Here is a 24272-nt window from a genome sequence, read left to right as displayed (position 1 = left end):
TTCTGTACTACAGAGGTATTGAGTAGCCTAGAAGAAGCCTTTTTGTGATCTGAATATGTGTACACTTTTCCTTACAACTATATAAAACTCATTTTGAAGCCTACACCAATAAATCATCATGCTATTCACAGTGTTTTGGACAGAGGCAATTCTTGTCTCCTAGGGGCTTACAATTTTCATTTTCAGTCAAAGTTTATCTTCTATATTAAGTTATGCAGAAGAAATGTGGTTATGAATATGAAATAATGATTCTGTTAATGCATTGTCACAGACATTAAGTTTACTTCTCAAAGGGTCTATTTATGAATTAACAGCACATGCAAATATGAGAAATGTTTAAAAAAAAGTATAAAATACACTTTATTTTCCTGAGCAGAGGATGCAAATAATCACTTATATGCATCTAGTTTTTAGGTACTACTATTCTTTTTTACTCAAAGAAGATGGTACTGGCAGTGAGTACTACACACTAAGAGCCTGATAAGTTCCAGTATGCCACTGTCCTTTTCACATTGAACATATGTAACAATTCTTCGTTTTATGGTTAGAGTTGCTAACTATGTAAACTGTCGGGATTTTGATTCTCAAAAATCAGCATGGACACCATACTCAAAGAACTAACATTTTCTTTGCTGTAACACATTAGTCTTGTCTGTATGCTGCTGTTTCTCAAGTAGGTCAGGATATATGAATGTTAATTTTTTTGAAATCTTTCAGTGAACAATTAAAAGGTGCTGTCCTGTCTGAAGTTATCCCCTTAAAAGTAGACCATACAACTGCTTAGAAACACTTATCATCCATTTTCTACACATAGGTACGTTTCTTCCTCAAGTGTGAGAACACGTGATGAATTAATCTTTTATTACTGTTTTTATTATTGCTACTACTTGTGGTATTCCAATATTGAAAACAAATTGGATATTGGAAACAAAACTCCTAGGAGAGACTTCTTTCCTAATTTGAAGAAATTTTTGTATTAAGATTGGTTCATTGTAATAATATTTATTGTATGCAAAGAACTGATAGTTTTCTTGCAAGCATAGCTGTCATAAATTTACTTTTCAAAAATGTAACAAGTTTTTTTTTCTTTTAAATTTTGTGGAGGATTCTGGGAAGATGGTGGTGGGTCAGAAAATTCCAAGCTCTCAAGATTTTCCCCCACAAAAGAGTTAAAACAGTACCTTAGGTCAAACAAAGTATGGGTGGAGACAAAGAAGAACAGGGGCACAACCCAGGCCGCCTTCCTGGGACAATCTGAGAAGTTCAGAAGAAAAATCCCCTGAAGAGGTTTGATCCAGCTAAGAGTAAACACCTCCAGGCTAGGTTCCCTTTTAATAAACAACAAGCAGCAAGTCGGTCAGTTGGTTAGAGAGGCTGCCTGAGTCCCAGCCACTGGAACTTTTCACCCCAGGATAGTGAGGTGAGTTGAGCGTTTGAGCCCAAGAAGATAGAGGAACCTCTGCCGATGAGGAACACCAGACCCAGATGTGCTGTGCAGAGCAGTGGGGGCAAGAAGGAATCAGCACACGCCTGCTGACTGTAGAAGCAGTGGGGCAGAAAGCCCCTGGCTGTGGGCACTTACAGGAGGTTGGACATTTGGCTTTGGTTCCAGGCTACAGGGGAGAACTGAAGATCTGGGGCAAGAGGCACCATTTCCCATAACCCAGGGCTAGAGGTGATTACAAAAATCAAGCCATTACCACAAAAAATGCACAGCCAAAGGAGAAAGAATCCAACCACAGAAACCTATTATGGTAATAGAGATGCCTGGGGTTCATCTTCAGAGGAGGGATACTGAAGTAAAGAAACCTCCAAAGAGTAATGTCAAATGGTCACCTGCTGAAAAAGAATTTATAGAAGATCTTTAAAAAGACTTTAAAAATCAAATGACAGAGATGGAAGAAATACAAAAAAAAAAAAAAGAATAATCCAAGAAAAAAAAGAAGGTTATGAAAGGAAATTTAACCAATTGGAAAAGGAGATCCAGAATCTCAAGGAGGAAAATAACACCTTGAAAATTAGAACTGGGCAAAGTGAAGCCAGTGAAATTATAAGAGATCAAGAAATAATTAAACAAAACATGAATAATTAAAAAATAGAAGAGAAAGTGAAACATTTTATAAGAAAAACAACAGATATGGAGAATAAATCAAGAAGAGAAAATATAAAAATAATTGGACTGACTGAAACCTACGCTCAAAAAAAGAATCTTGATACAATAATACAAGAAATAACTAAATAAAATTGTCCTGAAGCATTAGAACAAGGCAGAGAAGTGGAAACAGAAAAACTCCATTGATCACCACTTAAAAGAGATCCTATGAGGAAAACTCATAGGAGTATCATGGTCAAGTTCTGAAATCCCCAGCTCAGGGATCAAATATTAAAAGCATCAAGATTAAAACAATTTAAATATGAGGGTGCCACAATCAGAATTACAGAAGACCTATCAGCAGAGACATTAAAGAACTGTAGGCAGGTCTTGGAACACAATATATCGAAGAGCAAAAGACCTGGGGCTCAGGCCAAAAATATCATGCCCTTCAAATTTAAGTATTATCTTGAATGAAAAAAAAAATGGACATTTGATAAACTTTCAGACTTTCAAGACTTTGTAAAAAAAAAATCCTTAACTTAATAGAAGATGCAACATACAAGAACCAAGAGAAACATAAGGTACATACCAAAGACTAATTATAAGGGATTCATGAGGACGGACTGTTTACCTTTTATATAATATAAAATATATGTTTAAGATTCTTAATAATAGCTGGTGAGTTCATAAGAAAGATTGGGGTAAACCTGACTATGATATGAATTTAAAAAAGTAAAACCATTTAGGAACAGCGAAAAAGAGTAACTTTTATATAAATGAGGTGGAAGACAAAGAAAGGATATAGAGGAATTAGATGAGGGAGGAGGGCTAGTAGTTCTGGTAACTTACTTTCATCGAGAATGGGTTTAAGAGGGAACAATACATATATATTTAGAAGAGTATAAAAGTCCTATAAATTTAGAAGAAATAAAATGGTAGGGGCATAGAGAAGGGGGAGAGGACAAGGGAGGGATCTTTAGAGGGGAGAATAAGGGAACAGGTAAAAGAGGGGTATAGAAGGGTGTTTATATTAATGGGAATGGGAGGATAGGGGAGGGATCCTTGGAGGGTGGTAGGCAAGTAACAGGAAGGCAAAGTAGTGGGTAGAAGTAAAGCAGAGGAGGCAGGAGGGATAGGAAACAAGAGATATATACAAACATAAAAAAAGATCAGGAATAGATTATTTTTGGGAAAGTATATGTCTATATATGCATGTATGTATGTATAAGTGTATATACATATATATATCTATATATGTATGTATATATTGAGAAACATATCTAAACTATATTGTAGCCTTCTGGGAGCATGGGGGAGGGGAAAAAAAGAACAAAGTTAATAAGTGCACAGCAGAGAACAAAAGAAAATGCAAGGAAGCAAAGAAAAGATGGACAATTCTCAACACAAGGTGTATTATTTATCATACAGGCTTTCTTGAAATGAAAATTTATTGTTACATATTTTGAATCCTCCCTTATGTTCTGCTAGGCACATGACATGCTTTTTTTCTTTCTTACTTTATATTTAAGTTTCAATATTTACGTTTATGATATATTTTTGTTTCTTTTCTCTATTCTGTATTTGTGTTCTGGTAAAATAAATTTAAAAAAAATTTTGCAGAAGGTTTTTTTCAACATCTGCTTTCCCCTGCTATTACAACAGTATTTTCCAAAGGTCATTCTGAGGATTTTGGTTAGCATCAAAGGTGAGCATCCTGAGATACCGAGATAATTGCCATTTCCTAGAGCAAAAAATTATATATCATATTTAAGTTCATTATAAGAACTAGCCCGCAGGTTTTCCTCTACACAGTAGATATCTACTGTCTAAGTTGCTTTGTATACTTCTGTTTGCATGTTGGCCCCCCTTCTTTAAATTTGTATGCTCCTTGAGGACAAAGGCTACCTTTTGCCTCATTTTGTATCCTTAGTGCTTGGCACGATGCCTGGCGCACGATACTGACTGACAGTACTAAATATGTACTAAGGCCAAAACAAAAACAAGACTATGTAAAAGACTAAGAGCTAAGTTCCTATGACTTGGCCAGTTAATATTCAAAAGATACTGTCCATGAGCACTGAAATACATGACTTAACAAATTAATATTCTTAAACCTTCAAGTACATCTGAAGGGCTAAGATTTCACTGATAAGGACTGACATCAGAAACAGATTTTTTTTTTAAATGAATTTTTACCTAGGGACAATTTAGGGAGAAGATTGGGGCAGGATCAGAATTAATCATAAAAGTATAGAGGAATGTGTCCTTCATCTAGTAGTAGCCTAGGAAGATATGAGTAGCTTTTAAACTCGTATTCATCATGCAACTGAAATCCAACTGGTTTTGATACATCTCTGAAGTCCATCCGTCTAGCCATCCATCCATCTATCAATAAGTATTAAGTTCCTACTATGTGCCAGACACTATGTGCTAAGCATTGGGCATCCTAATACAATAAATTAAACATTACTACTTGTAAAGAGTAATAATTTATACTTCAATAAATCTCAACTGACAGGCATAAATTGGGTTTTGCTTTTACCTTTCAGTAGAATAGGGGTAATATTTACTAGATAACTATTTCTTTAAAGAGAATTATCTACTAGATGTTAGGGAAGAGGAAGGATAGATGGGCTGATCATCTCTCTAACCCTCTGAATTTACCCAATGAACACCAAACAATTTTGAAGGAAGAAGTTGCTTAAATTTATAATGCAACTAGAAAGGTGCTGGGAAGGGTACTTTTGCTTTAAGTATCTTCCTGGGTACTTATACTGGTGCTAAAATTCCACTAATTCCCTTGGAAAATTAAATCTATGACATCAAAGACACCTCTATCAAAGTAAAGATACTCTTAAGAGAAATAATACCTTAAAGGACGATAGTCATAGTGCAAGAAGATGAAGGAAAAAGGAAAACAGTAAGTATGTAAACGTATGCTGTTCTTCTTACTTTTTCATAACAAAAGCATACAAGAATTAAAAACATATTTTTGGTAATGTATAAATGTTTCTAAGATTGAATTTTTACAAATAATTCAAAGACATTGGTGTTTATGAAAAAAAAAAATTACCTTAGATAGGCTCTTACTACAAGTCCATTTACTAATAAATAATTTTGTGACAAAGTCTTAGGCCACAGAAAATCTCACCAGCCACAAAGTTCAGAAGCCATCACTTAATAAAATCTACTTTTCTTTTCTTGCTCTTTTTGAAGGTGATAGGGTGATAGCAATCAAGTCTATTCATTTCTTTAGTGCAGGGCCCCCTTGCTGGTAAGTTGTAATTTTAAGGCCAAACACCTTACCTTGCCCTACCTGCAGCAAACCTACTCGTCCTGGATTGATATCTACACTACATCATTCTCTCCCTTGCTATCATTTTAAGTAGTGAGATGTGAGGAGAGCAGTGCATAAGTTTCCATACCTTGTTTTAGAGACCCATTGTGAGGAAGGTTTCTGGGGAGGTTCTTTATGGCTTGAAACAGTGGTGATAATCTTCAAGTTAGGATGAGGGGTATATCTGTGAACCGAGTACTGTCACACAGGTTCCTGCTCTGTTCAATACGAAGGAGGCAGGATGAATGTGATTCACTGAATTTAAATACAGAGTTCTGCATATAGAATTATACTTAGCAACCAGAGAGATAGATGGTTATTAACCACACTTAGGCTCACAGAATCACTTGGATTCTGTATAATAATACACATAAATATACAAATAAATTAATTTATATATAATATATATAATAATTTATTTATAATACCTAGAAAGGGACCTCAGAGATAATCTATCCTAACCTTCTTATTATACAAATGAAAAAATTAAGTACCACAGAAGTTAACTGCCCTGCCCAAGACTGTACATTTAGAAGTAGGACTAGAACCAAGGGAGCCTGATTTTCAGTCAAAGGCTTTTTCTTACCTTTGGAGTATTCATATTTATTATAAATACTTATAAGCAAAAATAATGCAGATGAATACATTTCACAGTAAGAGAAAGGATATTTCCCTGTTGAGGCTGTTCCCACTCTATAATCAGTAAAACTCTTTTCTGGATGGAAATTAAAGAGAAAAAGGAGATTTCCTCGCTCAAAAGCAATGATCTTATTTTCTTCATGTTTTTCACTCACAAAGGCCTACAAGAATTAAAAACATATTAACTTCAATAATATCTAAATGCCGCTATAATTGAATTACTTAGAAATGAAAGAATAAATAGCTTTTATAATTGTCTTAGTACAATAGCTTTATATTTTATTAGAATGTTATCTACAGTATTGCTTTTTAAAAATGCTACAATTTTGACATAAGAAATCCCATCAACAATAATCTTGCAAGCATGTTAAAAGAAAGGTTTGGAAAAGATTCACATGTTTTTTCTATGACAATAATAGCAATAAGAAGGAAACGGAATATTACACAATTATCTTTTGCTTATATGTTATGGTTCATTTTAAATTATATGTGTTATATAAATACAACCATATGAAGAGACAGAAAGAATGTATTTTTAAAATATCTGCCTGAAGGCTTTTAATCTTGGATTTGTTTTTTTTTTGGGGGGGTACTCAGAATGATTATTGTTTTTATTTTCGTGACAGAATAAATATGAGATTAGAAGACTTTCACTAATTTGCCGACTTTAAAACACAGAGTATGAAAACTCAAATCCAAGATAACTGTCCATAACTTTAAATTTTCTAATGCTAATTTTAAATTTTGGTTCTAAGTGGAGATTTTTCTACCTTTCCTCCCTTGTGGATTAAAGCCCCATTTTTGATAAATTAGAACTGATAAGGGTTTAGAGGAAACGCTAAGACTTTTGGTGTTCAGCAATGTTTCTACAGAATAGAAGCTTTATTTCACCATTTCTGTGGAAAATGTATTTCTGACTCGGATATTTGAGACAATGTTGTTGAATATAGAAGATTTTCAGCCCATTTTTGAAAAACACAGACTAAAGTAAAAGTAACAAAGTAACAAAACAGCCAGCTCAAATCATGCCTTTATAAAGAAAATAGTTAAATATTAATTTTCACTGGGAAAAAATTTATGTGTATTGATTTATTTGGTTAAAGTTAACTGAAAACATGCAATCTAGTTCCAATCATGAGTCAAATTCATGAAAAATAAAACTAGGGTTCAGGAATGATGGCTACTAGTGAAGTACAATTTGACAAACAGGAAAAGGGAAAGGCAAATAGAAAATGTATGCATCAATTTTTTTTAATGGTAAAAGGCCGAGCTAATATAAAAAAACCACAATTTTACCTAAACTACTTATTTAGTTCCATACCAATCAAACTACCAAAAAATTACTTTATAGAGCCAGAAAAAAAATAAAATTCATCTGGAACAACAAAGGGCCCAGAATATCAAGGGAATTAATGAAAAGCAATGCGAAGGAAGGTAGCCTAGCCATATGAGATCTTAAATAGTATTATAAAGCAGCAATCATCAAAACTACTTGGTACTGGCTAAGAAATAGAGTAGTGGATCAGTGGAATAGGTTAGGTACACAAGACGCAGTAGTCAACGAGTATAGCAATCTACTCTTTGATAAACCCAAAAAATCCAGCTTCTGGGATAAGAACTCACTATTTCACAAAAACTGCTGGGAAAACTGGAAAATAGTATGGCAGAAACTGGGCATGGACCAATATCTTGCATTGTATACCAAAATAAAGTCAAAATGGGTTCATGATTTAGACATAAAGGCTGATACTATAAGCAATTTGAGGGAGCAAGGAAAAGTTTACCAGTCAGATTTATGGGAAAGGGAAGAATTCATGACCCAACAAGAGATAGAGAACATTACAAAATACAAAATGGATAATTTTGATTATGTTAAATTGAAAAGTATTTGAAAAAACAAAGCCAATGCAACCAAGATTAGGAGGGAAGCAGAACATTGGGAAAGAATTTTTACAACCAGTGTCTCTGATAAAGGCCTCATTTCTAAAATGTACAGGGAACTGAGTCAAATTTATAGGACTACAAGTCATTTCCCAATTGAGAAATGGTCAAAGGATATGAACAGGCAGTTTTCAGAGGAAGAAATTAAAAATATCTATAGATATATGAAAAAATGCTCTAAATCACTCTTGATTAGAGAAATGCAAATCAAAGCAACTCTTAGGTATCACATCTCACCAGTCAGACTGGCTGGCATGACAAAACAGGAAAATTATAAATGCTGGAAAAGATGTGAGAAAATTGGAACACTGTTACATTGCCGGTGGAGTTGTAAACTTATCTAGCCTTTCTGGAAAGCAATTTGGAACTATGTCCAAAGGGCTATAAAAATGCACATACCCTTTGATCCAGCAATACCACTTCTAGGGCTGTATCCCAAAGAGATCAGACAAGTGGGAAAAGGACCCGTATGTACAAAAATATTTACAGCAGCTCTTTTGGTGGTGGCAAAGAATTGGAAATCAAGGGCATGCCCATCAATTAGAGAATGGCTAAACAAGTTGTGGTATATGAATGTAATGGAATATTATTGTAGTATAAGAAATGAGGAGCAGATAGACTTCAGAAAAACCTGGAAATACTTCTATGAACTGATGCTGAGTGAGGGGACTGGAACCAGGAGAACATTGCATACAAACACATTGTATCTGTGATGACTGACTCTGATTGACTTGGTTCCTCTCAGCATGGTTCTGACAACTCCAAAAGACATGATGGAAAAAGTAATCCACATGTAGAGAAAGAATTATGGAGTCTGAATGCAGATTGAAGCAAATTATTTGCTCTCTCTCTCTCTTTTTTTTTGTTTTGTTTCTTCTTTCTCATGGTTCATTCCATAGATTATAATTCTTCTTTACACCCTGACTACTGTGAAAATATGTTTAATGTCAAGGTGTATATAGAACCTATATCGTATTACATGCTGTCTTGGGTGGGAAGGGGGGAGGCGAGGGAGGAGGGCAAAATTTAGAATTCAAAAACTTGTGCAACTGAATGTTGTAAACTAAAAATAAATTAAAAAGAAAAAATAAATGGTATAAAAAATAAGATATTTTCACAATGATTTCTACAATGGGTTTTATATAAGGTTTTAGTTTCTTATTTTAAACAATTTTGAAGAAAATTTCCAAATTTCTTAAAAATCCTATAATAATAGAGACAAAACTGTCTAGGATTCACATTACTCTCAGGAAAGAATTTAGTGACAAGTTTTGACAACCTGATTCATGTTACTGACACTATACCATGCATAAAGGATTGCTATTTAAAAGATCATTCTAAACACTCCACTGGTGAATAAAGCACAGCATTTTCTGTCTAGCACTTACCTGAGGTGCTGAAAGCCAACCAAACCTTTCTTCCAATTTATTCATATCTCTGTCAAAGTTACTGAGGAATTTATAGCGAAGGAGTTCATCATCGCTCAAGTGAAACTGCCTCCTAGCGTAATGGTAGCTCTCATTATTTCCTTTTCTCGGGAAGTCCAACCATTCCGGATGGCCAAACTCATTACCTACATGAAGAACATGCATTTGTGAGTGTGAGCTAGAAAAGAGAATACTATAAGGTACATATACCTACGAGGATATTGAGCTCGCCAAATTCATTACCTACATGAAGAACATACATTTGTAAGTGTAAGCTAGAAAAGAAAATGCTATAAGGTACGTATACCTACAAGGATATTAAGCTCACCAAATTCATTACCTACATGAAAAACATGCATTTGTAAGTATAAGCTAGAAAAGAAAATGCTGTAAGATACCTATGAGGATATTAAACTCAATCTTTGTTTAAAAGAAAAAAAAAGTAAACCAAGGTTAAGAGATTTGAAAAATTTAATAGATGCTATAATTTCTTAGAAGTATGACCTCTATAAAAATGGATGTAATCATTGGCTAACAGATATTCTGCATATAACAGCTTAAAAATATTTTTTAAAGTATCCTTATTTTTTCCCATTGCCACCTTCAGATCTATTTTATCCTTTTATGTTTTTATTCAGATTTAGCATTTAGGAATTTTTGGAATAGGAACTACATAAACTGCTGTTGAGTATTATTCTATGTAAATTCCTAACACCAACAAAAACTCCCATTTGTTGAAAAAAAATCTGTATTCCAGATGCTTTGTTTGTCTTTGTTTATCTTTGCTCTAACCTTCCCATTTTTGTTTTCTTTTAACCCCAATAATCAGAGCACCTCTTCAAAAATCAACTTTCATCTCTTGCTTCAGTTATACCACTCAATTGTATAACTTAAATTGGTATTATACAAAAATGTTTCTCACTAAAGAATTCCAATGTGTAGAAATTCTAAAGAATGAAAAGAAGTAAATGAGGGGTCTCTGCTAATACATTTAAAATATAATTCACTTTACACATAACTTTCAGGAATATATTTACTACGCAAAATAAACACCACTTTAAGCAAACACTGTTCTAACAATTATAGAGAAAAAAAAAAAGCAAACCTACTATTATACTAAAAGTACCAAAAATGACGACAGGGCTCTTCAAAATTTAGTAGGAGTGGAAAATAGTCTCCCTAGTCCTTACAGCTGTGGTTACAATGCACTATGATTTCAAGAACAGAAATTGTTTTCTTAATGTGGCTTAGCAAAAGATCTATCTTTCCTCAGACTACATAGCCTTATTTTGATTTAGAAAACTATAGTCAGAGTACCCACAGGTGTGTCAAGTGGAACATCAGGGGGTCCCAGAATGAATGCTTGTTGCAATGACCTATTTCCCAACTCCACAAATCAACTTAAGGGTAAATGAATATATTTTTCTCAATTTAACTGAAAGTGTACACTATTACTGGCTCACTGACTTACTTATGGGCAATTTGATATGCTTCTAGAATTACAGCATCTCTATATATAGCATAAAGAGAATTATTTTTAAGTGCAATTTGGTTTAAAATTGTTTTCCTATACATGAAGAAGTTAATGAGCATCCAGGGATTTAAAAAAGCTACACTTTCAAAAAGGTTTAAGAAGGATCTCTAATGATGGCCAACTTAAGAAAAGCTTTGAGGTTCCTAAAACAGTGTCCCATAAAATGGTACAGTAAAAAACAAAAACAAAAACAAAAATAAAAACAACAAAAAACCAATATGGCCTTTTGATTCTGGAAGCACATAATTGGGCTTAATGTAATATATTCCCTGAGGCATCTCCTGGCACCAATTTGCAGAAATCTGTCATTATTAATTACTGCATTGTCTAGTACACTGCTTTTCATATACATGGGAAAATAATAAACTTAGTATCTATACAATTCTACATTAAAATCCAGTGATTATATATGTGGAACTTTGTCTTAAATACTTCTTAAAGCTGGATAAACCATGGTTGTTTTAGTGAGAATTGGGGGAAACATACAGGGAGTATGAGAAAGAAACACAAATCCAAAACATATCACAACAAAATATTTAAGGTAATGATAGAAATACAACAGTCTGAATAAGCTATTGCAATTGGATTCATATTTCTAGGGGACAAAATGCCAAATTATTCATTTATATGATCCAAAAGGAAGATCTTCACATTTACATTCTACATCTCAATTTCATGTCATTATTTTAAAGTTATGTTCTAAATCAATCAATAAACATTTATTAAGAAACATCTTTGTGGAAAATATCTTTAAATAATGACTTAACAAATCTAGAGCAGCAGAAAACACAAAAAGATAGAGTGAAACAATTTTCCAGCCCAACTCAACTGTAAGGTTAATGGGGAATAAGATCTTCCCTGCCCATCAACAGGTCTCACATGGAGCCCATTAAGGGAAGCTTGCTTGCTTGTAGGAAGGCTTACTCATCTTTTGTTAATTTCTAATTAGGCACTGAGCCTATTAGCTGAAAGAGTATATATTCTGAGAGGTGAGTTTTTGCTTTGGGGGCTTAGTTATGAGAAAGATGATGTGATTTCCTGGTTGAGATTATGAGTAGTCGTTATGTTCAGAGCTCCCCCAGTCCTCAGAGGTAAAAGCTCTCTCAATTCAGTGGTGGATGTAAAGCTTTGGATTCAGGCAGTAGAGCCCTGTCTGTTGGTCTTATTTCTCTTTGTATTTCCTGTGTTTGTATTTTATGTGAATAAAAAAGAAAGATTGTTGACTCCTGAAACAGCTAACTTTCCTTAGTAAAGCGGATAAAAGAACCTGCGTGAGCAGCCATCCAGGGTATGCCAGTGTGGTTGCCATTACATCAACTTGGAAGGTCAGCAGGAAAAGTCTGTTGCACCTGGGTTAAAGAGGAACAAGATCCAGCACAGGCCGCACCAGCGCAGCACTAGCCCCAACAAACAAGGAGCAAGCCTTGGGAGCCACTGAATCAGCAGCATCAGTGGCTGCTTCCAGAGCTCTCAACCCACAGTTTGTAAGGGGGTCAAACAGCTGTTCCGAAGGAGATTACAGGGGTCTCTTTGCAAGCACTGAGGAAGGATTCCGGTGCTTTGCCAATAATAGGATGTGAGTCACAGTCCTGAGTGGCATCTCCAGGGTGAGGAGGAGCACTAGCACATCAGAGTCTGTGGCCACAGTGGAGCAAGGACCCTCCCTCACAGTGCCAGGGAAGAAAAGAGCTCTGGTGGTCACTCACAGACCAGAGCAAAGGCCAAGAGAGTAGTAAACATCTCTCCTTAGATCACATCACCTTGGAAGAATTGAAAACTTACAGGTTCCTAGAAGTATCTCTGAAAACAGTTGCACAAAACCCCTGAAGCTTGGGTCAGTGCACCCTGGAAGCAGAGCCCTATTCTAACAAAGTTAAAAGTCAAGTAACAGGCGGGGAAGATGAGCAAACAATGGAAAAAATTCTGAGCATAAACCAAATTCTGTCCTATGGTGACAAGGAAGATCAAAACCCACACTCAGAAGAAGATAATAAAGTCAAAGCTCCTACATCCAAAGCTTCCAAGAAAAACAGTCCATGGAAGTCCATGGAAGAGCTCAAATGGGATTTTGAAAATCAAGTAAGAGAGGTAGAGGAAAAAATGAAAAGAAAAATGAAAGTGATGCAAGAAAATCATGAAAAAACCAATGTGAAATATCTCATTGAAAAAACAACTGACCTGGAAAATAGATCCAAGAGAAATAATTTTAAAATCATTGGCTTACCTAAAAGCCATGATCAAAAAAAGATTGTAGACATTATCTTTCAAGAAATTATCAAGCAAAACTGCCTTGATATTCCAGAACCAGAGGGTAAAATAGAAATTGAAAGAATCCACCATTCACCTCCTGAAAGAGATCCCAAAATGAAAACTCCTAAGGATATAGCCAAATTCCAGAGTTCCCAGATCAAGGAGAAAATATTGCAAGCAGACAAAAAGAAACAATTCAAGTATTGTGGAGCCACAGCCAGGATAACACAAAATTTAGCAGATTCTACATTAAGGGATCAAAGGGCTTGGAAAATGGTATTCTGGAGGGCACAGGAGCTAGGTTTACAACCAAGAATCACCTACCCAGCAAAACTGAGTATAATCCTTCGGGGAGAAAAACTGAATATTCAAAGAAATAGAGCACATTCAAGCATTCTTGATGAAAAGACCAGAGCTGAACAGAAAATCTTAATCTCAAATACAAGACTCAAGAGAAGCATGAAAAACTAAATAGGAAAGGGAAATCATAAGGACTTAATAAGGTTAAATGGTTTACATTTCTACATGGGAAGATGATAGTTGTAACTCATAAGAAGTTTCTCATTATTAGGGCAGATAGAAGGAGTATATATATACAGAGGTCACAGGTTTGAGCTGAGTTGACTATAAAGGAATGTTATCAAAAAATAAAATTAAGGAGTGAGGGAGGAATGCACTGAGAGAAAAGGAAATGGAAAGGTAAAGTGGGGTGAATTATCTCACATAAAAGAGGCAAGAAAAAGCTTTTACAGTGAAGGAGAAGAGGGGGAGTGAGTGAAGCTTACTCTCATCAGAATTGGTTCAAAGAGGGAATAACATAGCCCTGAATTAGGTACAGAAATATATCTTACCCTACAGGAAAATAGGAGGGAAAGGGGATAAGAGAAGGGGGTTGTGGTAGGGGCAGAATGATAGAAGAGAGGGCAGATTGGAGTGAGGGAAGTCAGAAGCAAAACACTTTAGGAGGGATAGAGTGAAAGAAGAGAGAAAGAGAACAGAATAAATGAGAAGGGGGGAATAGGATGGAGTGAAATATGGTTAGCAATAGTAAATGTGAAAAAATATTAATGCAAGTTTCTTTGATAAAGGTCTCATTTCTCAAACATATAGAGCAATGAGTCAAATTAATAAAAGAGACATTTCCCAAGTGATAAATGATCAAAATATATTAAGTTAGATGAAGTAACCAAAGCTATCTATAGACATATGAAAAAATGCTCTCTCTATTGACTGGAGAAATACAAATTAAAACAATTCTAAAATACTACCTTATACCTATTAATTTGGATAATAGGACAGAAAGCAAAATGACAAATGGTGGAGGAGCTGCAGGAAAAATGGAGCATTAATTCACTGTTGGTGGAGTTGTGAACTGATAGAGCAATTTGGAACTATGCCCAAAGGGCTATAAAACCATGCATACAATTTGACTTTGCAATACCACTACTAGGTCTATATCCCAAAAGAGATTAAAAAATAAGGAAAAGGACTTATGCGTACAAAAATATTTATAGCAGCTCTTTTCTGGTGGCAAAGAAACAGAAATTGAGGCCATATCCATCAACTGAGGAATGGCCCGAAATGATGAAATGATGAAATACTATTGCACTATGGGAAATGATGAGCAGGATACTCTCAGAAAAGCCTAGAGAGACTAACATGAGGGGATGCCAAGTGAAATGTATGGTGTACAAAGTAACAGCAATATTGTAAGATGATCAGCTGTGAAAGATTTAGGTATTCTCAGCAATACAATGATCCAAGACAATTATGATGACTAATGCTATCCATGACAGAACCAATGGTGTCTGAATACAGACTGAAGCATACTTTTTCTACTTTATTTGTCTTGAGGTTTTTTTTTTTTGGTGGGGGGGCGGTGTTCTATGTTTTCATTCATAACATGACTATTATGGAAAATGTTCTGCATGACTACACATGTATAACCTACATTGAATTGCTGGCCTTCTCAATGAAGGGCATGGGGAAGGAGGAAGGAAGAGAATTCAGAACTCAAAATTTTAAAAACAAATGTTAAAAAATTGTTTTTACATACAACTGGGGAAAAATAAAATACTAAATTTTAAAAAACAGAGAAATGGAAAAATAAAAAGAATCCATGCTCTGTACAAATGTATCAGTATCAGGAAGTTGCAATATGATAGTCCAGAATCACTAAAAGGCAACTGCCACTGGTGTACAAAACAAGATGCAGTCATGTGGACTTAGTAGCATCTACCAGGACCAAGGTCAACTAGACAGGCCTTGCCTCTGAACATAATGGGGAGATGTTAAACACCCCCAGAAAAAGAAAACGAAGAGTAATTAGCCTTAGAAGCATTTAACACATTTGGAGAAGGAGAAATTGGAGACAATGAGAAATGTTAGAAGAAAAAGAACTAAAAAAAAATCTGAGGATAAATCTTTTTCTTGAAAGTCTGAAGAAGGTAAAGAATAAGGGATTGAGATGAAGAGGGCGATGAAAAGATATTCCCTAAAACTGGCAAAAAGAGAAAAAGAGGAGAAGGAAAATCATTGGCAGCTAGATTATCAGAATGAAAGAAACAAGTGAAGAACAGGTTAGAAAAGAGGAATTCCAGAACAAACAAACTGCAGCAAGAAATATAGAGGCATGAGAAGCAGCCGAATGAAGGGAAAGAGAAAAAAAAAACAAAAGAAGGAATAAAAGGAAAATGCAGATAAATCATGCTAACTAATTCACTGTATACTGGAAAACTTTTATTATGTTACATTAAAAATCACGTGAGTAACTCCATTTTGCCTTTATCTGCCATTTTGTTAAGTTCCAACTTCACATAAGTTTTCTGATCACAGGAAAGTCACAACCCTGCCCCTCCTGTCCCAACACATACTTCAGTGTCTCCTCATCCTCTCTACTAATAAGGAACAAGGTGGCTCCATCCTTATATTGTTTTCTAACCTTTTAAGTGTATGTTAACTGTGTAGATACCAAGGTTCTGTATGTTTGCTTGAATCGAGAGCCTTGGAGCCGTTTTGCTTTTGCAGTTTCAGGCCTTGTTAAATAAATCATTGTCTGAACAAAAAAAAAAAAAAAGAAACTTTTGTGTCTGAAGGCATGGCCAATGTTCAGTAATTTCTGTAATTTATAAACTTAATAAATTTGCACAATCCACATAGCCTTTAAAACAGTATATAAAATTTTAAAGGATCAAGAATTTTTGTTAAACATGAAGTTATTTTGGGTTATTAATTAATTTTCAGCTGACAGCTTTTCTTTCCCACAGAGATAGTTCTGAATATTTTCCCACAGGTAACAGTGAAAAAGTATTGCAAAAGTAAAGCAAACAATGGGAAAAGGCTAATTTTGGATATAATAAAAACATCCTGAAGTTTCTCTGTCTTAATGAAATGAAGATGAAACGAAATGTCTTTTAAGTAATAATACTTATTGCAATCTTGGGCTGAATTAAGTGAGGAATAAAGCTACTTTGAAGGCAATAATCATCCTTCTGCACTCTGCTCTTGTTAGATCTCATCTGTAGTCCCAGGGGTTCAGTTTAAGAGACCACAGTTTAAAAAGGACGTTGATAAGCTGGAGTAGGACAAGTGGGAGGGCCCTGCACCCATGTCATATGAAAATCAATTGAAAGAGCTGAGGGTGTTTAGCAGGGAGAAGAAAAGCTGCCTCCATAATAACTGAGTTCAGTCTGTAGGGCAGAAGAAGGATAAGACCTCTTCTTTTTGGCTGCAAAGGCAGAATCAATAGCAATTGAGGAAAGTGGCAAAAAGGAAAGGTTTGAAGGCAGGAATAATTTCCTAATAATTAGAGCTACCCAAAATTAAATTGGGGCTACCTCAAAAGTGATAAATTATATTGCGCTTTATGGTCACGAAGGACATCAAAGCATTTCTTCCTAACATAACCTCATGAAATATCTGGTACAACTAATGTCACAACCCATTTTACAGATATTGAAAAGGAAGTCCGGGGAGGTTAAATGACTACTTATATGAAGTCATGCCTAATCCTGTGTTATTAAAGAAACTGTATTGTTGCTACTAAACTTTAGTCTTCTTTATTGTTCTCTTCATAGAGTTGGGGGAGAGGAATGGGAAGAAAGCATGTTTTAATTGTCACAGAAAAACCAAAATGAGAATAATTGTAAATATTGAACAACCACCATATTGAGTTAGAGACAAATTTCCATTATATACGTAATTAACACTATGGAAAAAATGATTTCCTGAAAACTTGTAGACAAAGTAAAATGCATGTGCGCGCGCGCACACACACACACACACACACACACACACACTACTGTGACCTCTGAGTCTCCTGCTAGAATTGGAAAGAACTCTTTTGGTGAGAGGGTATACTCTGGCAGCAAAAATGATAAAATTATACTAAGTACAGAGAAAAAAAGATCACAGAAAGAAAGCATTTCCCTCATATTCTATTTAAATATTTCCTAAAACATTAATGCAAAGTAAAAAGTATCACTTTTGTTTGGGCACAGTATCATAAAGACCTACGAGAAATGCAAAAATGACAAAATAAATGGAACATGAGACTGAAAAGGCACTCAGTTGTTTTTAGTTCCCACAGTAGCATTTTTCAAGATAGTATGTATATTTCTTTGTTTGCTTAGATTATCTTTGCAAAGTTCTGTGGATGCTACAAGGTTTTTGAAATGAAAGACTTATTTGGCATGGTGGAATAAAACAATATAAAGAATGACTCAATGTATAAAATTAAAAAACAGTGGTATATAGTTAAATATAGTAGCATAGATTTCTTAAATGTTAGCTATTAATAAATGTATTAACAACAACATTAAATAAAAACATTTATGTTCTTTCTAGGACTTTTATCAAGCTTCAAAACTATTTACTTAAGTGTATATTAAGTGATCTCAAATTTAAAAACTTATAGAATTTTTATGTGAAAGCTTCAAAAACAAAAACAGACACAAAGGGCACAGAATGTCAAAATTAAAAAAAAAAAAGATGGGTTTACTACCACTAACTTCCATTGCCATAGTATTAAGGAGCTATATAGAGGACATATCTTCATATAAAAAACAAGAAATGTGTAAATACAAGTCCTTTCCTATATATAATCTCTCTTCCAAACCTGTGAAACAGAGTGGATTGACATTGTTTGATTAAGTGCTTATCGGTACAAGAAAGTAATAAAACAGCCAAGGAGGTCACAATCTAATGCGGGAGACACAACATAGAAAGAAGCTAAAAAAGAGAAGATTCTGGGAATATGGCAGAGTAGGTCAGAAAATTTCAGGCGCAAGATTTTCCTCCACAAAGGAGATAAAATAGTGCCTCAGGGCTAACATATAGCAGTGAAAATAAGCAAGAGAAAGGGCAGGGGAGGGGTCCTCCTGCAGCAGTCAGAGATCTGGAGAAAAATCCCAAGAAAAAGTTTGGCCCCTGTGAAGAGTGAACACCTCCAGGTGAGGGACCCTTAAAGAAGAGGCAAGCCCTGGGGTTAGCTGGGTTGGGAGGCTGCCTCAGACCCAGGCACAGGAACTTTTACCACTGGGACAATGAGGTGCTGGGGAAGATTTAAGGAACATCAGACCCAGATGTGATGGCGAGAAAGAATCAGCATATGCCCAATGAGAAGCAGTGGGGTGGGACTCAGTGGGCTGTGAGCACTCACAGGAGGTTGGAGATCTTGGTTTGAGTTCAAGGTCAGAGGGGAGAGGAGAAGAGGATCTGAGGCCAGAGGCACCATTCCCCATATCCCAGGACTAGAGGTGATTATAAAAACTAAACTATTTTTAAAAAAATAAACAAGCAAAGAAGAAAGAATCCAATCAGAGAGAGCCATCATGGGAATAGGGAAGACCGGGGTTTGTCTTCAGAGGATGCTGAAGGAAAAAAAAAAAAAGAAAACACAAAACCTTTTCTACTCCAAAGAGTAATGTCAAATGGTCTCCTGCCTAAAATGAATCACTGAAAAACTTAAAAAAGACTTTAAAAAGCAAATGAGAGAGATTGAGGAAACTAAAAAGAAAACTAAGATTAACCCAAGAAAAATAAGAAGATTATGAAAATAAAGTCAACAAATGAGAAAAGGAGATACAGAACCTTAAGGAAGAAAACACTTCCTTGAAAATCAGAATTCTGTAAGGGGAAGCCAGTGAAGTTACAAGAAATGAAGAAACAAATATATATATATATATAATGAAAAATATAAGAGAATGTGAAAGAGCTCATAAGAAAAACAACTGATCTGGAGAATAAATCAAGAAGAGAAAACATAAGAATAATCAGATCACCTGAAAGCTATGATAAAAAAAAAAACTTGATACAATAATACAAGAAATAATTAAAGAAAATTGTTCTGAAGCATTAGAACAAGGGAAAATAGAAACAGAAAAAAAAATCCACTGATCACCAATGAAAGAGATCCTATGAGGAAAACTCACAGGAATATTATAGTCAAATTCCTAAACCTCTAGTTCAAGGACAAAATATTATGAGCAACAAGAAAAAAAATTACATATGGCAGTGCCACAATAAGAATCACACAAGACTTAGCAGTGTCTACAATAATAGATCAGAGATCTTGGAACACCATATATCGAAGAGCAAAAGAACTGGGCTTCCAGCCAAAAATATCATACCCAGCAAAGTAAAACATAATTCTGAATTTTAAAAAATTGATTATCAAACTGATTTGACATACAGGAGCCAAGAGAAATATATGGTCCATACCAATGACCACACAAGGGACTCAAGAAGGATAGAATGTTTACCTTTTGTGTATGTAAAATGTAACACATGTCTGATTGTTATTAGCAATTAGGTGGCTTATAAGAAAGATTGGGGTAGACCTGAGTATGATATGACTTCAAAAAGTAAGACCATTCAAGAACAGCTAAAAAAGTAATTATCTTATACAAAAGAGTTACAAGAGGAAGAACCAATTATGTTGGTAAGCAAAATGGGCTCTTAGTACTCAGTTCAACTAAGTGCCCTTAAAAAGTTTGGCCTTTGTTTCCTTGATTAGATTTGGGTGTCCTTGGTGCCTCCTTGCCTCAGGGGAGGGCCTAGTTTACACATGAGTTTGAGTGACATGTCTGGGACAGCAGGGGCTTTTAGACCACTTGGGTTTAAGTCTCCTCTTTAGGATGATTCTAGGTCACGTGGGTGAGTTGCATGTGTGACTCACCCCTGAACCTGAAAAAGATATAAAACCAGGGGTTGGCTTTCTATTTTTTGGAGCTCTTACCCACAACAGTGGTGGCTTGAGTGACTCTGGGCCAGCCCTACTTATGAGCTCCTGGGCTGAACCTAAATGTTGGTAACTATGGATGTGTATTTGGTCTGTCTATCGATGTCTGTAATTTGTTTGGGGCTCTCGTGGTGGTGCTGACGTGGAGACTCCGGGCAGCTGTAGCTAAGAGCCCTCCAGCTTGTAACCCGGGTGCTGAGATTTTGTTAAACTCTGGTAACTGTGTATTGGGATTTGAATCAGACAAGGTCTGTCTGTCCATGTTTGTATTTTATTTGTATTTTTCTCTGAAGTTCAGGGTGCTGGCTTTTTCCCCTGAACTAAGTAAATGATATTTGTATGCTGAACTAAAGTAAGCTTGTCAACCCCTTAACGTTGCTTTCCTTACTAAAGCAGATCAAAAGAACCTGTGCTTTTGCAGTGTGCTGGTAGCGTTCTTGTTGCTGGGCTTGTGTTGGTCTTCCACCTCCCACAACAGCTGCTAGCCGGATTGTTGAAACACCAATACAGAGTAATTAGATGGGGGAGGAGGGCTGTTAGTTCTGGAAACCTACTTTCATTGGGAATGGGTTCAAGAGGGAAAATACATATACACCTAGAAGAGTATAAAAGTCTTCTAAATTAAAAAAAAAATAAAACTCTAAGGGGATAGGGAATGGGGAGAAGTTAAAGGAGGGATCTTTAGAGGAGAGGTGAGGGAATAGGTTAAAAGGGGATATAGAAGGGTGTTTACATCAATGGGAATGAGAGGATAAGAGAGGAATCTTTAGAAGGGAGGGTAAGGGAAGGTGAAAGTGTGTACAAAAGGGGGTTTAGATTTAGGAGAATGGGAGGATTACAGGGGTATAGGAGGTAGGCTAAGTAATAGGAGGGCAAGTAGAAGTAGAGGAGTTAGGAGAGATAGGAAAAAATGATATACACAAATACAGAAACAAAGATTAGGAGCAGAATTTCTTAGGGAAAGTATATGTTTATATAGGTATGTATGTATGTGCGTATGTGTATATATGTATATGTGTATGTATATATCAATATCTATATATAAATATATCCATGCAATATATCCATGCTTAATTGTAGCCTCGGAGTGAGGAGAAGGGGGGACAAAGGACGAAGGAAAAGGTGTACAGCACAGAACAAAAGAAAACCTATAAGGAATCAAAGAAGAGACAGACAGCTTCCAATGTAACACACAATATTTAATATATACGCTTTCTTGAAATGGAAAGTTATTGCTATATATTCTGAATCGTCTACATTCTACTGTACATATGACACTTTTTCTTATTTTCTAGTTAAGTTTATAATGTTCCTTTTTCTTTTCTTATTATGTATTTAAGTTTTAGTATTTGTCTAAAATAAAAAATATTAAAGAAAAAAAGAAGCTAAAAAGAGAAGGGGCACAATGGGGGAAGGGAGGCTATACAGCATAAGGACAGGATGAAGCTCTTCAATCAGGGAGGGAAATTATGAGGAGGTGAGAGTTTCAGAGTTGATTGCATCTTCAAATGAATTCAATTCAATAAGCATTTATTAAGCACCTACTATGTGCCAGGCACTATACTAAGCATTAGTGATACAAAAAAAAAAGAGGCAAAAGAGAGTCCCTGCCCTCAAGGTGCTTACAATCTAATGGTAGAGAACAATCTAGCTCTGCTCAGGTTAATCTGGCCGGCTGGCAATAGCATCACAAATGCTCAGGCTCCCTAAGAGTCTACCCAGTATGGCATATCTTCAATACATTTTGTTTTGGCTGAGAAGCCTTGAGTTGAATTCATTCAAGCAAGACCCAGCATGTTGGTATTTATTATCATATCAAAATATCTTCATGGAGGCAAGATGGAGCTTATATACAGAAAGATTGTGGGAGTAGTCTAGGATGATGGGAGGAGGGGTTTAGGGTAGACTGGGGTGACTGGGGTGGGGTCAGACTCCAGGGTGGGAAGTAGCTGAAGGCTACCAGTAGACCACTGACAACAGAGGGCTAGGGCGAGCTAGGGTATAGATATTTTGATATGATCAAGGGTGGGAAATAGCACATTAGGACATTGGATGGCTAGGCTAGGCTATTTGAGCGTGAAAAGCCAGATCAAGTGGGAAGATTCAGGATGAGGTTCAAGGGAGTTCTCGCAATCTAAACCCCATCATTTCGGCTTCGAGCTACAAAATATTAAAACAGAACAACAAATATTGTTTAACAACCATGTGAAAAGTCCTGTGCCAAGCTCAGGCATTATGCAAAGAATGACAGCAGCTAACATTCATATTAGTTCTTTAGTTTCAATTGATCCTAACAAAACCATTGTAGCATTCTTACCCTCATTTTGCAGATAAGGAAACAGGGCTTTGCATGTGGTAAGCACTTAGGTACTTTCTAACTAACAAATAATACAATGAATTCTCCTTGCTAACCTCATTAGCTCCCCAGAGTTTAACTATCAGTTCAATGCATGTGTCTCATTGACCTAGTGTCTGAGCGCAATGCAGTAGCACCTATTGCCTATTCAACATTTCAACCCAGATGTTCTAGAGACATCTGGACCCCATCAAGTACCAAAATGAACTCCTTGACCAGGATGAACTCATCACCTAAATTCTCCACTAATGTGAACGTGACTATGCCGGCATATTTCCAGGTTTTAATCACAAAATATAACACACTCACTTGGGCAAAGATGAAACCAAGACATTTATTCCAATGCCAGAAAGCCAAATCCACCACCACAACAAAGAAGTCTATACACATTATCAATGCCTGAGCACTGCCATCCCCAAGCCTTCCCTCAGGCCTCCCCACAAACAAGATCCCTTGGGCAAAATCGCTCCCTCTCTCACTCAAGCTGGCTGCTAGGTCTCTCTGTCTCTCCCTCTCTCTCTCTCTCAGCTCAGCGACTTCCACTTCCGGCCCCACCCATGCGGCAAGCTCCTCCCACCACAGGCTCATGGGACTCAAGCAGGTCACACAGGCCTATTAACGGATGGGAAAGACCTTCCCATTCCATTACCAGTACACCAAGCTTCCTTATTTCTGAAGGATGCAGCATCAATTCTCCAAATTTGATAATTCAGTTCTTCATTCTTACTACCAACATATCCAGTCAATTGCCAGATCTTGTTCTTTGTGCCTTAACAACATCTCCTGCATCCATCCTGTTCTCTCTACTTACACTGCTACAACCTTATTTCAGACCCCTTATCACTGCTCAACCTAGATTACTGCAAAAGAATCCTAACTGATCTGACTGCCCCAAGTCTCTCACCACTCCATCTCTTAGTAAACTACTGCTAAAGTAATTTTCCTTATGTCCAAAGCTGAACATATGACTCTCCTCCTTAACTCCAGAGACAGCCTACTGCCTCTAGGATAAAATGCAACCTCCTCTGGTCTTACACAACCTTGGTCTGACCTAATCTTTCCAATCTCACTGAGGTTACTCTTCCTCCCACATTTTGCATGCTAAAGTAGCCTTCTTTCTGTTCCTTATACAAGATACTCTATCCAAGATCACAGAAAGAGTCAGAGCTGAGATCTAAACTGAGGTTCTCTGCATGAAAATTCACTCTCCTTGCTATAGCTAGCTAGCTAGCATCTATATAGTGCTTTTAGCATTACAAAGACTTTCCATATATTATCTCCTTGGATCCACTCAGCAACACTGTGAGATAGGTACTATTATTATCTACATGTTACAGATAAGGAAACTGAGGCTGGTAGTGGCTAAATGACTTGCCAAGAGTCACAAAGACGCTGTCTGAGGCAGGCTACAAATTCAAATCTTATACACTCCAAATCCAGCACTCTACACACT

At 36.0% G+C, this 24272-nt stretch overlaps 1 protein-coding gene across 1 annotated transcript in view; it reads right to left on the bottom strand.

The window, feature by feature from the left end:
* GBE1 (1,4-alpha-glucan branching enzyme 1) overlaps positions 1–24272 on the bottom strand; it is a 354639-nt gene that overhangs the window by 31598 nt on the left and 298769 nt on the right. The window contains exons 13-14 of the mRNA XM_036754162.1: positions 9401–9585; positions 6102–6232 (exon numbers count right to left, since the gene is read on the bottom strand). Of these exons, the coding sequence (XP_036610057.1) occupies positions 6102–6232; positions 9401–9585 (316 nt within the window). The remainder of the gene's footprint in view (positions 1–6101; positions 6233–9400; positions 9586–24272) is intronic.

The sequence above is a fragment of the Trichosurus vulpecula genome, chromosome 4 (assembly GCF_011100635.1).
Source record: "Trichosurus vulpecula isolate mTriVul1 chromosome 4, mTriVul1.pri, whole genome shotgun sequence".
NCBI lineage: Eukaryota > Metazoa > Chordata > Mammalia > Diprotodontia > Phalangeridae > Trichosurus > Trichosurus vulpecula.
The sequence above is the reverse complement of the archived record's forward strand: the minus strand, read 5'-3'. Positions and strand labels throughout refer to the sequence as shown.